The sequence below is a fragment of the Acyrthosiphon pisum genome, chromosome A1 (genome assembly GCF_005508785.2).
Source record: "Acyrthosiphon pisum isolate AL4f chromosome A1, pea_aphid_22Mar2018_4r6ur, whole genome shotgun sequence".
In the NCBI taxonomy this organism is placed as follows: domain Eukaryota; kingdom Metazoa; phylum Arthropoda; class Insecta; order Hemiptera; family Aphididae; genus Acyrthosiphon; species Acyrthosiphon pisum.
Genome location: NC_042494.1, coordinates 75395350 through 75408236, shown reverse-complemented (window position 1 = coordinate 75408236; position 12887 = coordinate 75395350). Strand labels below are relative to the sequence as shown.

Below are 12887 nucleotides of genomic sequence, written 5' to 3'. Positions count from 1 at the left end.
AATCGGGATTTCAATCCATGAAAAATATAAGATAGTTATTGAAAAGAATACCGGACTTAAAACCATTATTAAAATCAATGATATACTAACTGGACAAAGAAAATCGTTTGATTTAAAACAAACACTTATAGTACAGTGCAATGATGTATAATATAATAAATTTATAATGGCATGATTATAATGTAATGTATATATTTTTTTTTTAATTATTTAAAATTTTAGATTATAATTTATAACAGTAAACTTAAAACATTTATAACAAAACGTTGTTATTTTTTAGTGCAATTTTTAATATTTTAAGTGCAATTTTTGGTATTTTTTAGTGCAATACTGCAATCAATTTTACTATTTTTTTAGTACTACAACATCCGTGCCCTAGTAATAAGTATACCTAGGTCATTGTACTCGATCACGCACTACATAATTATTAAGAGTTACATAATATAGGTATACGTACTTTTTAGTTTCGTTACTGATTTGTTATCGTCCCACTTGGACACGTGGAACTATTAACGACCCAGGGGGGGGGGGCGGTCACGGATGTTTTGTTATCTTTCAGCCATCCATACAATCGATATTATACGCGTTCATACTCATCAATGGTTTGATTTACAAAATTATTAATTCACTTACTCACGAGACCTACCGTTTCCCAAACCGGTCGTAAAATACCGGAAATGACGGGGTCATAACTAAACGCCTTCGAGTATGACACACTTCCATCACACACGACACCTCATCCATCACTAAATGAAACTGATCTCTCAACTTATTTTATATGATCAAAAATAATGTTAAATATTATTATAGGTGCCTAATATAGTTTTATCGACTAATAAGTAATAACCTCGTTGTTGATGCCAAAAATATTATACTACGTGCCATTATTTTAAACTAACAAGAAAAAAAATCCTAGTATTATTTTGTTTATTTAAAGTGGACTACCTACCTACCTATATAAAAATATAACCTTGATAATCCTTAATTTATTTCAACTTCATATTTTAGATTCCTGATTGGTTTCAAAACGTCATGTTGAATAACATTTTTTTTTATCTGTTGTCGTTTCTTAGGAGTTTTCCATACGCTATTTTAGATAATTGGACATTTTATTTTTTTATTTCATGTTTATTTTTTTATTTATTTTTTTATTTCAATTTATTTACTGTGAAATCTACCGAACACAAATTTTAAAATACCTATCAGATCTTAACGATGTCGATTATTTTCATTTCGTTGCAATTAAAAAAATAACGTGCTGGTCATATCATATTGTTTGAATGGGAAACTGTGTACCACTTCAAATTTAAAAGACCACAGTGCTATTGCTATTGGGAATTTCTCAAAAAATCCATAAAAATTGAAAATAGAAAGGCCGCGGCGAAGCTCGTTTCAGACAAAATGTCTTGCTCATATTTCCTGGTAAACCGAGAACTATGATTTTAAATCGTCACGCTTTCGCGGGTGTAGATGAATAATATTGTGGACATCGACAACATGTTGCAGCTGTTAATCGCATAATTTCGGTCCCATCGACTAATAACTATCTTACCGGCACCACGAATTCGTCCAATTGCAGTTTATCGCAGCATACTTTTAATATAGCTGTTTGCTCAAACCAAACCAAATACATGTAATATGATTCGTCAGAAGTAATAATAATATTAAATTTTATATTTTTTCACACCTAGCCCAACGCGATCATTGTTTTGTGACTAGTCGGACTCATTCATTCACGCGGTGAATGGCGATCGGCATCCTGGACCCGCGCATTAGTGCGAATACGTCTACAGCTGATGTATATTATTGTGATATTGTTATGTGACTAGGTAACTATGCCTTGATTTATGATGGTTATGTGAGTAATGATTTTTTTTGTTCTTTTATTTTACAATCATCAATAAATATTAAAATATGCACTTCCAATCAATATGTTAATTTTTTTTTTGTTGTTATTGCACACATATCCTCTGCATACTATACGTAATATTGCGTATACATATCATTATTATAATGTGCAATAATTAATAAGTTGTAATACGCTGTTAATAACTATAATAATTATAATAATTATTATTATAGTCTTCGGGCATTATTAAAATAAATAAATTACGGAAAAACTTATGGAGCACTTATTTTACAGCGCATTCCCATTCATTTTATGTTTGTAACAACTAATGTTTTTTTCAACTAACAAGTACCTACCTACCAATAATATATTATTAGAATTATTATGTTTTATTACACTAGTGAAATTCCTTTAGGCGTGCGTTTAGTGTTGCTCATAACTCACCTCAAAGGCTTGAATATAATAATATTATCAAATAATTGGCACGCCAAATGATTTACTGTTGCAGCTCGTACTTTGCACATTCTTCGCAAACTTACCTCAACCTCATGGTTCCGGCCGACTAGATGTGCATATTATATAATAACCATAAAACCAGTGAAAATAAAACTGGACATCATCTTAGGGCGAAGGTCGCAACCGTTAACCGATAACATTCCGTGTAGCCAGACGCTGTGGATAACTGGTTTTACCAATTTAGTATCGTTCTTACATCAAATAGGTACTGGTTATAAACCTTTCAGTCTAACGTAGGACTTTGACCGTTCATCGTCTTACACACTATTATACCTTCCTCGGTCCAACTAAAGATCGCGGGAATTAATATTTACATCAATAATTGCATCGTTGCCAGGATGTTTGATAAATCGAGTGACGGATAATACTATAATGTCTTAAATATTTTAAGTTTTTAATTTACATGTAAGAAGTCATTATTAAAATACTAACATTTTTTTTTTATATATAGATTTTATCTTGATCTTTATTATACAGATGCAAACACGTTGTTAATTTTTTATAAAATTCTTACTTTTTGAATAAGTAACTCAATATTTCAGATGATAACAATTTAAAAAAAAAAAACCAATAATAATACCTATTTAATACGTTCAAGAAAATTATGTTAAATTATAAATGTTATCTCTACAGTAAATAATTTATATAATACTGTATTTCCACTGATTACTATAAATTAGATGTATATTAAATATTCGAATTATATTAACCTACATTAAGTAGTACTTATTAAAAAGTATCATTTAACCGTTTTGTATTTGTTTATGGTTATATAACATATAATAGAAAATAATTATGATATGGACCAATTTAAATAAAATTATACTATTTTGTTTAGTACCTATCACCAATCTGTGTTCGCTAGTCAAATTTACAAATCAAATCGTTTGTTAACGGCTAAGTTCTATATTATAATAACAAATTATGATCAAATCAACCAAACACAAAGATGAACCAGCTGTCGTATATGAAGTACCACTCAAATCTAAGTCAGAAAAACCAAACTTGGACGGAGATCGGTTGAATTTATTCCTATTAATAATACTATACACTATACAAGGATTTCCTATAGGCGTATCGACGGCTCTTCCGTTGATTTTACAGAGTAAAAAGATGGTAACCTATGAAGATCAAGTAAGTGGATATAGGTACCTATATATTATTTTTATTTTATACATATTAAAAAAAACGACTTATGTACCTACACTATGTTCGCCCATTTAAGGATCATATATGAATTATAAAAAAAGAAATTCAATTTCTTAACTTAGATAATGTGAATTTCTTTAAGGCTAAACGTTATTGATGTAGTTACCTAGTCATAATATAATTATTTTTTAAAGCCACTGCAAAAAAAATTGTAAATATTTTATTCACTATTTATATTTGCAACAATGAAAAGTAGAGACTGTCCGTGTTTAATTTATATTTTATCTAATATCTTTAATTAGGCTCTATGAATTTTTTTTTAATATTAAACAAATAAAATAATAACTTTGGACTAATTATTTAATTTTTCATACTGTCCGTAAAATTATTAAAATGCGTCGGGAATTTATATTAATAAATTGTAAATTATTATTGTTTGTTTTATTTTAGGCAGCATTTAGTATGGCATTATGGCCTTATAGCATTAAACTCTTATGGGCTCCAATTATAGACGCACTCTATATAAACTCAATCGGTAGACGAAAATCCTGGCTATTACCTCTTCAACTATTATTGGGTATGTAAATTATTTTTTTTCAGCACATACCTATATAAGGTATAATAATAATACGAGTAGGCACTTTATTATAGAAAAACAGAGTGCCTACGATAGATTAAAACGATACCTAGTAATGTTCTTCAATGTTCAGTATTTCAACATAAAACAACAATACAGTATGCTTTAATAATGTCGTTTAACGAATTCTTCACTCTGCAGTACTATTGTAAATACAGAACTTATCAATTATTTTTGACATCGAACAGGGGTCGCATTTTTTTATATGTCCATCAATATGGATGATTGGTTGCCCGAGACAGGACGACCAAATCTCACGATGATTGTGCGCATGATCTTCGTCGTTAACTTTTTGTCCGCCACACAAGACATCGCCGTCGATGGTTGGTCGTTAACGGTCTTGAAAAAGTGAGTACCTACCGCGACGAGTTCCTCTAATTTACAATATTAAAGTGTTGACATTTTTCTCATTTTGTTTTTTTCTCCAGGAAGAACGTGGGTTATGCCTCGGTGTGTCCTTCTGTAGGAGTACCAATTGGGATGTTCTCGGGTTCGGTGTGTTTTACTTTGCTGGTGTCCGAGGAGTTCAGTGTCAAACATTTGGGAACTATTCCCGGCGCAGGCGGAATTATGACTATGAAAAGTACGGACGTGAAACAAAATTCAACACACACAATTTATAGGCATTATTTTACACGATATTTGACTTATTTTCGTTTTGAGTAATTTGTCATAAAATTACTTTCGTAATACTTTGAGTAACAAAATTATATAAGTTTATTCATTCTTCGTACGTACACAACTGCTATTAAGTTTTTAATTTTTATAATTTCTTGGTGTAGATATGAATATATGATAAACAAAGTATGTAAATTTATCATTAATTTATCAGTAGCATATTTTCATATGTTAGTCATTTCCAACAGTGTTCAAAAACTATTTGTTATTTTTTAATCTTTAATTGCATTGCAATTCGTTGAAAAACATGTGTATTAATTAGTACAGTATAGGTACATAGGTAATGCATCATTATCTGTACCCACGTTTTTTCACCCACTGGTCTGTAGACTGTATGGTATAGGTACAATTGTTCAACCCACCAAGAAAAAAATAAAACTGCGCCTATGCAGGATGGGCCACTATTTTTTCCGGTTTTCTATTATTAGTTACATAATGTTTATTTATTTATTTTTTTTTTTTAATTAATACACTTTTGTTTTGATTTGATTTAATCAGGCATAATTCCTTGTTAAGTGCAAGTACGTTTATTTTATTGGAATTCTTTACTATTGACTATTTAAATATTTTGATGTGTTTATTATGATAATAGGGTAGTTACAATCCTTTTTTTTCTTGGTTTTTCAGGTTTTTTTAGTATTTGGGCTATCATAATTTTGGTAGTCACGGTATTCATCGGATTGTTTAAAAATGAAAAGCATAAATTGGAAGATGGACACAAAAAAATCAGTGTATTTCAGAATTATAAACTATTGTGGGATATTTTAAAGCTACCTCGTGTTAGAGTATTGACAATAGCATTGCTGACAATAAAGGTGAATAATAATAACAAAGCATATATACTAACAAATATTTATTTAACTTTAACTCTGATTTAGACACAGTTATGTTATAATAATAAATGTACATACCGAAGTGGCCAAGTATACAAATAACTTTTATTTTTAACACGTAAACTCAGAATTTTATTTGTTTTATATGACTATCCGTCGTCAAAATATAACCTCTAAAGTTTTTTTATATTTTTATGATCCAAATAAAATATGTATATCTGAGTGGGGAGAAGTGGTATACCTATATTGTATACAAAAACCTGTCAATAAACTATGGCCTTTTGGGAGATCCACTGGATCAACCACACCTGATATAATGATTTTGTATAGGTATTGATGAATTTCATTATTAATTCAAAATAAGTGAGACACAAATTTGATTCAAAATACAAAAATGTATTTGACATATTTTTGCGTATTTTATTCAGCTCATTAAATGCACAATATACCCACCTATGTATTTTTTTTAAATATTTTTAGTGTACATTTGGTTGGAAAATGATTGATTTGGCTAAATTGAATACCGATATCGTACTTAAATATGATATCTTAATATAAAATATTCATTATGTAGATAAATCTACATTTTTCAAAATTCAATACTTTTATATTTTTTTTAAGCTGCTTATTTAAAAACTTTGAGTGGGCGCTACACCCACAATCCGCATGTGTTATCTCTGTCTTAAAAACGAATAACATAATATATTATACGCTCAGCAGATCACGTTTAGTTCTGCTAATTTAAAAATTAGAGTGAATTAATCTCCTATAAAATTTAAAGGTATGATTATTATTTAGTGAACCTCATTGGTTTTTTTAGATTTCAATTTTAAAGCAAGTTATGAGTATTTTGAAATATTGTACATTGATCGTGCATTTTAAAATATTATTAACTTGCTTTAAAATTAAAATCTAAAAAAAAACCAATAATATTCATTAGATAATAATCTTACCTTTAAATTGTATAGGAGGTCACTTCACTCTAGTTTTTAACTAGCAGAGCCAAAAGTGATCTGAGCTTACAATTTGCTATGTTATGCGTTTGTAAGACAAAGAGAACGCATGTTGAACGCAGCGTTGCGCTCTCTCAACAACCTAACATGAGTAGTTTTATCTATATATGTTATTGTAATATTCTATATTTCTATGCATACTATTTATTATCTTTTACGCTATATTATACATAATTGTGAATTAATTTTATCAAATATATTTTGTATAAATTTGCATATTAATAAAATTATTTAAATATTCTCCTATTCTGTGTATATAAGTGCATGCATATTTAATGTTATTTTAGTGCATGGAATTTACAGCCTTGATAATAAATACAGACAATACAGTTAAAGAATCAGTTTTAACAAGTGACACAACATAACATATTTTAAAGACACCTATTGAGCTAGTAGCCTATCCAGCTAAAATATTTCAACTTTTTTTTTATAGCACACCTATGTAAAAATTTAAATAATTTATTGGCCATCCAGAATAAATCACATTAATAAATACAATATAATTGACCACTGACGATATTATATTCTACACATTATCGTATTAGCTATGATATTATTATATAGCGATTAATGTGTCTTTATCGGGATACTGAAATATAAAAGTATTCTTATAATGGAATATTTCAACAGTTCCACTAAAAATATATTTTCCTAATTTGCGGGAAGGTATCAGTAAAAAATGGTTTCACATTAAAACGCTTTGCCTTTGTGTTTTAGATGGGATTTACCGCTACGGAATCTGTAACAAACCTGAAATTAATTGACGCTGGTATACCTAAGGATGACATTATGATGACAACTTCAGTAATGTATGTCATGAAATTTGTTTTTCCAATATTCGTATGCAAATATGTTACAAGTTCGACACCAATGAGTTACCATCTAAAAATGACGCCCATCAGGTAAATAAATGTAATTATATAAGTATAACCAAATCTATTGCGTCATATTAAGGCATCCGGTGCCAATGTAATTTTGTCCACAGAAATATGCTCTACGGGAAAATAATGTTCTGTAGAATTATAATATATCTTCAAAATTAATGAAATTTCAAGCTTTTTTTGAAAAATTATACCACACCATTATTTGAAATAAAATAAAAAATCGGAGTTCAATGTGGCTTTATGCTTTCAGATAACAAAATAGTTAACAAAATCCGAGAATTGTACGAGGCCTGTGAATTATTCTTGTAATGTAATTTTTTTCGATATGATACACCATTTATCAGTATATTAGTGGAAAAGTATTATAACTAAGGTTGGCAAGTGGCAACTAATATATAGAAAATATAATTTTCAAATTTTATAGAATTGCGGACAATTTTATAAACCGGCACCGGGCCACTTAATATTGTTATTAGCTTTTAGCCACACATGTTTTTTATTTTATTTTATAACTGTATTTTATACATAAAAGTGTAACAGTTGTAGTCAGTTATAATATTATAGTGTTAAAAATCGTGTTCTCTTGTAATACTACCTATGATCACATTGATCATGAATAATTAAACCTAGGTTATTATTATGCTGAACGATATGTTGTGGCACAATACAGTAATTTAAATAGATAGAAATACTGTGACAGAAATGTTGTGGTCCCATTCCGTATCTTGAAGGCCTCTGCAATATTTTAAACATGAATTTCAATATTATTCTCTACAATTACTCAAGGTTACAACCTCATTAATACATTTATACATAAGTTGGGCCATTTTCCCATTGAAAATAATAAAAATCTTCCGGTTGGAATATATTATAATATCTTATTTAAAAAAAAAATTTTGAATGACCTAATTAATTTTAACATAATGAAACACTTAATAAATTATGCATGTTTAATTATTTTTACTAAATTATAGATTATAATAAATGATGTCAGAAATAATATTTCACAATATAATGTATAGTATAGTGTATATATAACATACATATAATATCTAACAAATATTTCATGCGAACATATGGTAGTAAAAATATTATTAGTCGAAACCCTCAGGACTAATAAAATAATATACATTTTTAATACATTTTAATGAAATTCAAGGACAGTTAATTATTTACATCAAGCAATTTTAATAAAAAGAGATAGGTAATTAAATATTAAATATATATAATCATCTCGTCATACTGTCAATAATAGTATAGAATTGATTATCTTTAACTCCTTAAGACTTTGAAGCCCAAAATAAGGTACACGATTAGATTGAAAATTCCTATAGGTAATTATTAAAGTTTGAAATCTATTACACTCATACGTTACTATATGGTAATTAAAAAGTATCGATTTTATCAGGATAACCTGTACAGAAACATATTAATATGAAACTTCTTACAATAGTTGTTGTAATAAATATTCAAATTAGGTTTGTACTAAAAATGTATTATTCCAAAATCTTCATCTAACCATTCACTTACACATATTGCGTAACACATAATTTTTATTTTTATTATAGTGTGGTTTTGATCTTGTAATGATAAAACTATAATAAATTTGTATTCACTACCGCAACCGAAAAATTTTTTTTGAACTTTTATGATTTCTGGTTTTTAATTATTCCTACTATTCCCAAACGCTAGGCACATAAGTATCTGATTAGAAATTTCGAAAATATGTATGTAAGAATTTATAAAACTTGAATGTTACTCTAATGAAAGAAAAAGCTAGACTATAAGCTATTAAGGTAATATCGAGTTACAGTTAATTGTTTTAATAATTTTATGCACAATTATTTTTTACATTAAAGCCACTATCTAACCAATTTTACTAATTGAACATCATTAATATTTACTACAAACAAATAACAAGCAGCGCATCCTAAACGGCTACCATCGAAAAAGGTTTTTCGAACAGGTAAATTTCCAAAAGGCTCCCATCGAAAAAGGCGTTAAAGGTAATTTCCGAACAGCTGATGGTAATACTGGTATACCGATTTGAAGTCAATGTATACCGTGTACCGTTGTATGATTTAAATTTAAATTAAAAATATATACATATATATCAATGATGAATGGGAATTTACCTGTTCGTAAAAGACTTTTTTTTTCGGGAGCTGTTTGGGAATTTGGGAAGCCTTTTTGTCAAACGGGAGACGAATGGGCTACGTTCATAACAAGATATCAAACGCGTATTTATCACAATTATTAATAGATTAAAATGTTTAAATGTATAGATACATTTAACAAAAAAATCGTGTTAATTGATTATTGGATTTTAAAAATTAACACGGATACAAATACCATATTATATATTTTCTGATATTTTGTGATATTTATGACCACAGGATTATTATGAGTTATTGACTTGTTTTTTTTTTTTTGTATCATGGCTATACCAATAAAAACGATGAAATAATTTAAGGAGTGAATGCTGCTTCACAAAAAATGAAACTTTCACCTTTGTGTTGGCAGATATTTTAGCTTGTTATTGAAAATTTGAATTTTTATGTTGTTGCTATACTAATGATTCGTATTTTTGGAATTTAACCAGTGAACGGGTAAAGAGCATAACTTGAGTACAGTGAGAAAAAATGGTTTTAAGAATGTAGTTTTGGATGAATATTTTTTTTCTAGAATTTAATCCGTGAATTAACATACTTCTGTAAATGTATTTATACCATTTATACCACTAAACACTATGTTTAATATGATTGTAATTAATGTGTCTAATGAAATATTATGATATATTAATTTATATATAATTAATATTTTTCAGATTAATTTGGGGTATTGTATTCTCTGTGATGGTTTATTATACACCAAGTTTAATATTCAAAGATGGACATATTTCTATACCTTTATACTATTATCTTATATTAGGATTGGTTACTCTTGTAAACGAGGTGAGTTAATAAATCTTTATTAGTTACATAATATTACTTCCTTTTTTTAAATGTTCTTTAAAGTGTAACTTTTTTAACTGCGTTATATATTAATTATAAAAAGTCCGAAAATTATGTCGCCGGCAGTATTTAAGTCGAAAATATCTCAGCCGACAGTATTTTAGCTGATAAAAATTTAAATCGAATAATATTTTAACCGAAAATATTTTACCATAATATATTTCAGTCGAAAACAATTTAGCTGATAGTATTTCATCTGACAAATATTATGTCCGAACTGTACGTATATTTCAGTCAAAACGTATTTCTCAGCTAAGGCTGTAGGCTAAACTACTGTCGGCTATAATATTGTCATCCAAAATATTTATCTACTAAAATACAGTTTGTCAAAGTATTTGTCAGATAAAATACTGTTAGCTGAAAAATCTTTCGACTAAAATATGGTTCTGATAAAATACATAGCCAATAAAAAATATATCGGCTAAAATGCAATTAGGCATTTTCAGATTTTTTATTCACTCCCAATAAAAAGTTCAAAATGATAGTTAAATCTATTTTTGAATTTTAATAAAATTTCTAAATAAAAACTAACAAGTATCAATAAAAAATATTACAACATATTATGAGAAGAAATTATTAATATAATAGTACCTGTAATAATTATTTATTTATTTATTTTTTTTTTTTACATTAATTAACCCGTGGCAACTTTGGTGGTTTTTAACTGTGGGGATTAAAATTGGGAGGGTACTGTAGATTTTAAACACGTGTGTTTTAGTTTTGGCAGAATTTTCAAGTCGGCACCCGTTAACGTATCTGCCATGCACGGGTGATGACGGTCTCTCTCAATAATTATTCATTTTTTAAAAATAATGAGTTATGAAAAAAAATTAATAATACAATGTTTTAAATTTTGTTCTAGATGTTGAGTTTATTTTTAATGGTAACACTATTGGCATTCTTTTGTAAAATAAGTGACCCCCGTTTTGGTGGAACGTACATGACTCTATATAATACATTTTACTTTTTGGGCTGGTTAATACCGAATACTTTCGTTTTGAAACTGATTGACATTTTAACTTTTCGCAAGTGTACAAATAATGTTGAAAATACCTGTAACACGGAAAATTTAAAAGATGTAAGAAATTCTTGAATATTTTACCACAATAATTAAACCGTTTATCTATGAATATATTTTGTGAAAACAACATTTTCACGTTTAGGAATTTTTTATATTCTTAAGTTAATTTTTTAATATATATATTTTTAGTTATGCATTGTGAATGGAGGAACTTGTGGAATTTATGTGGACGGATACTATGTATCAGTTGCCATATGTACGGCTATTGGGTTCATTTGGTACTTTACTTTTAGAAATATCTTAAAAAATTACCAATTAGTTGACCTTTACCATTGGATGATACATGGGAAAAACCTAAATAGTAACGAAGAAGTAAATGAACCATGCATTATGTCTCCAGCGTGATTTCAAACAGTGGTCATGCTAAATATCTGGAAGTCGAAGTAAATTTTGAACATCATGGTGTAAATTAAAACATTTTGGTTTTGCAATAAAAAAAAAAAATCGTTAATGTACTTAAAACGCATGTTTAGGCTACTGCAGTGTGTACCTAATGCTGCAAAACGTCAAATAAAGTTATTTTGTTTGATTTATTTGTGATTTATTTTCATCACAAACGATTGTTAATGAAACCGGTTTTTTATATTATTTTTTCATGTAGGCATTCATTATAGAAAACCTTGGTAGACGTCTTCCCTATTCACTTAGATATACCCATGAAAACGTTTAACGACTGATCTAATGATAAAATTTACCTAATATATGTACTACGATATTATATTATAAATTGAATACTTGATAATTACAATTAGTAATATTTTTGTGTCGTCGCCTTGATAAACCACCAACTAATTATTGAGGAAATCAAAAAGAAGATACATCATTTGCTGAGTATAATCAACACAAAATATAACATGGGATGTAACAAAAGTATGCAGAGAGTTGACGCTATAATTGTAATGGTCAACTGGATTTTCAAATTATAATTAAACAATGAAATAATTTAATAAATAATGCTCAAACTCAGAACGTTTTGATAATAGATAGTGATCCTTTGACGCCAAATTTACTCCTGAGGCCCAGTGGCGAACTTGGGGGCTAAGGGGGTATTAGCCCTCCTGAATCCTGACTACGATTTATCCCCCCCTCTAAAAAAAAAAGTATTCCTTATGATTTAATTATAAGCCGCCTATGGGTTATTTTAAATTCATAGTTTTGTTAGGTGGGCTGTAGCCCTACAAGAATTTTGACCCTAGTTCCGTCTTGCGTCGTATCGTTGCCGTCGCGGCTGCG

At 28.4% G+C, this 12887-nt stretch overlaps 1 protein-coding gene across 6 annotated transcripts in view; it reads left to right on the top strand.

Moving 5' to 3' along the window:
- The window catches only part of LOC100161039 (acetyl-coenzyme A transporter 1), a 15966-nt gene extending 3779 nt beyond the window's left edge, over window positions 1-12187 (top strand). Inside the window, exons 2-12 of one of the 6 annotated variants that reach the window (XM_029487538.1) lie at window positions 1692-1829; window positions 2358-2570; window positions 3204-3499; window positions 3965-4091; window positions 4340-4499; window positions 4580-4734; window positions 5457-5644; window positions 7393-7577; window positions 10387-10513; window positions 11436-11651; window positions 11784-12187. In XM_029487538.1, coding sequence (XP_029343398.1) covers window positions 3290-3499; window positions 3965-4091; window positions 4340-4499; window positions 4580-4734; window positions 5457-5644; window positions 7393-7577; window positions 10387-10513; window positions 11436-11651; window positions 11784-11999 — 1584 coding nt within the window. In that variant the 5' untranslated portion in view covers window positions 1692-1829; window positions 2358-2570; window positions 3204-3289 and the 3' untranslated portion in view covers window positions 12000-12187. The other 5 variants (XM_008181953.3, XM_008181951.3, XM_016802107.2 and 2 more) reach the window with 5 other exon arrangements.
- Window positions 12188-12887: the final 700 nt, after the last annotated feature.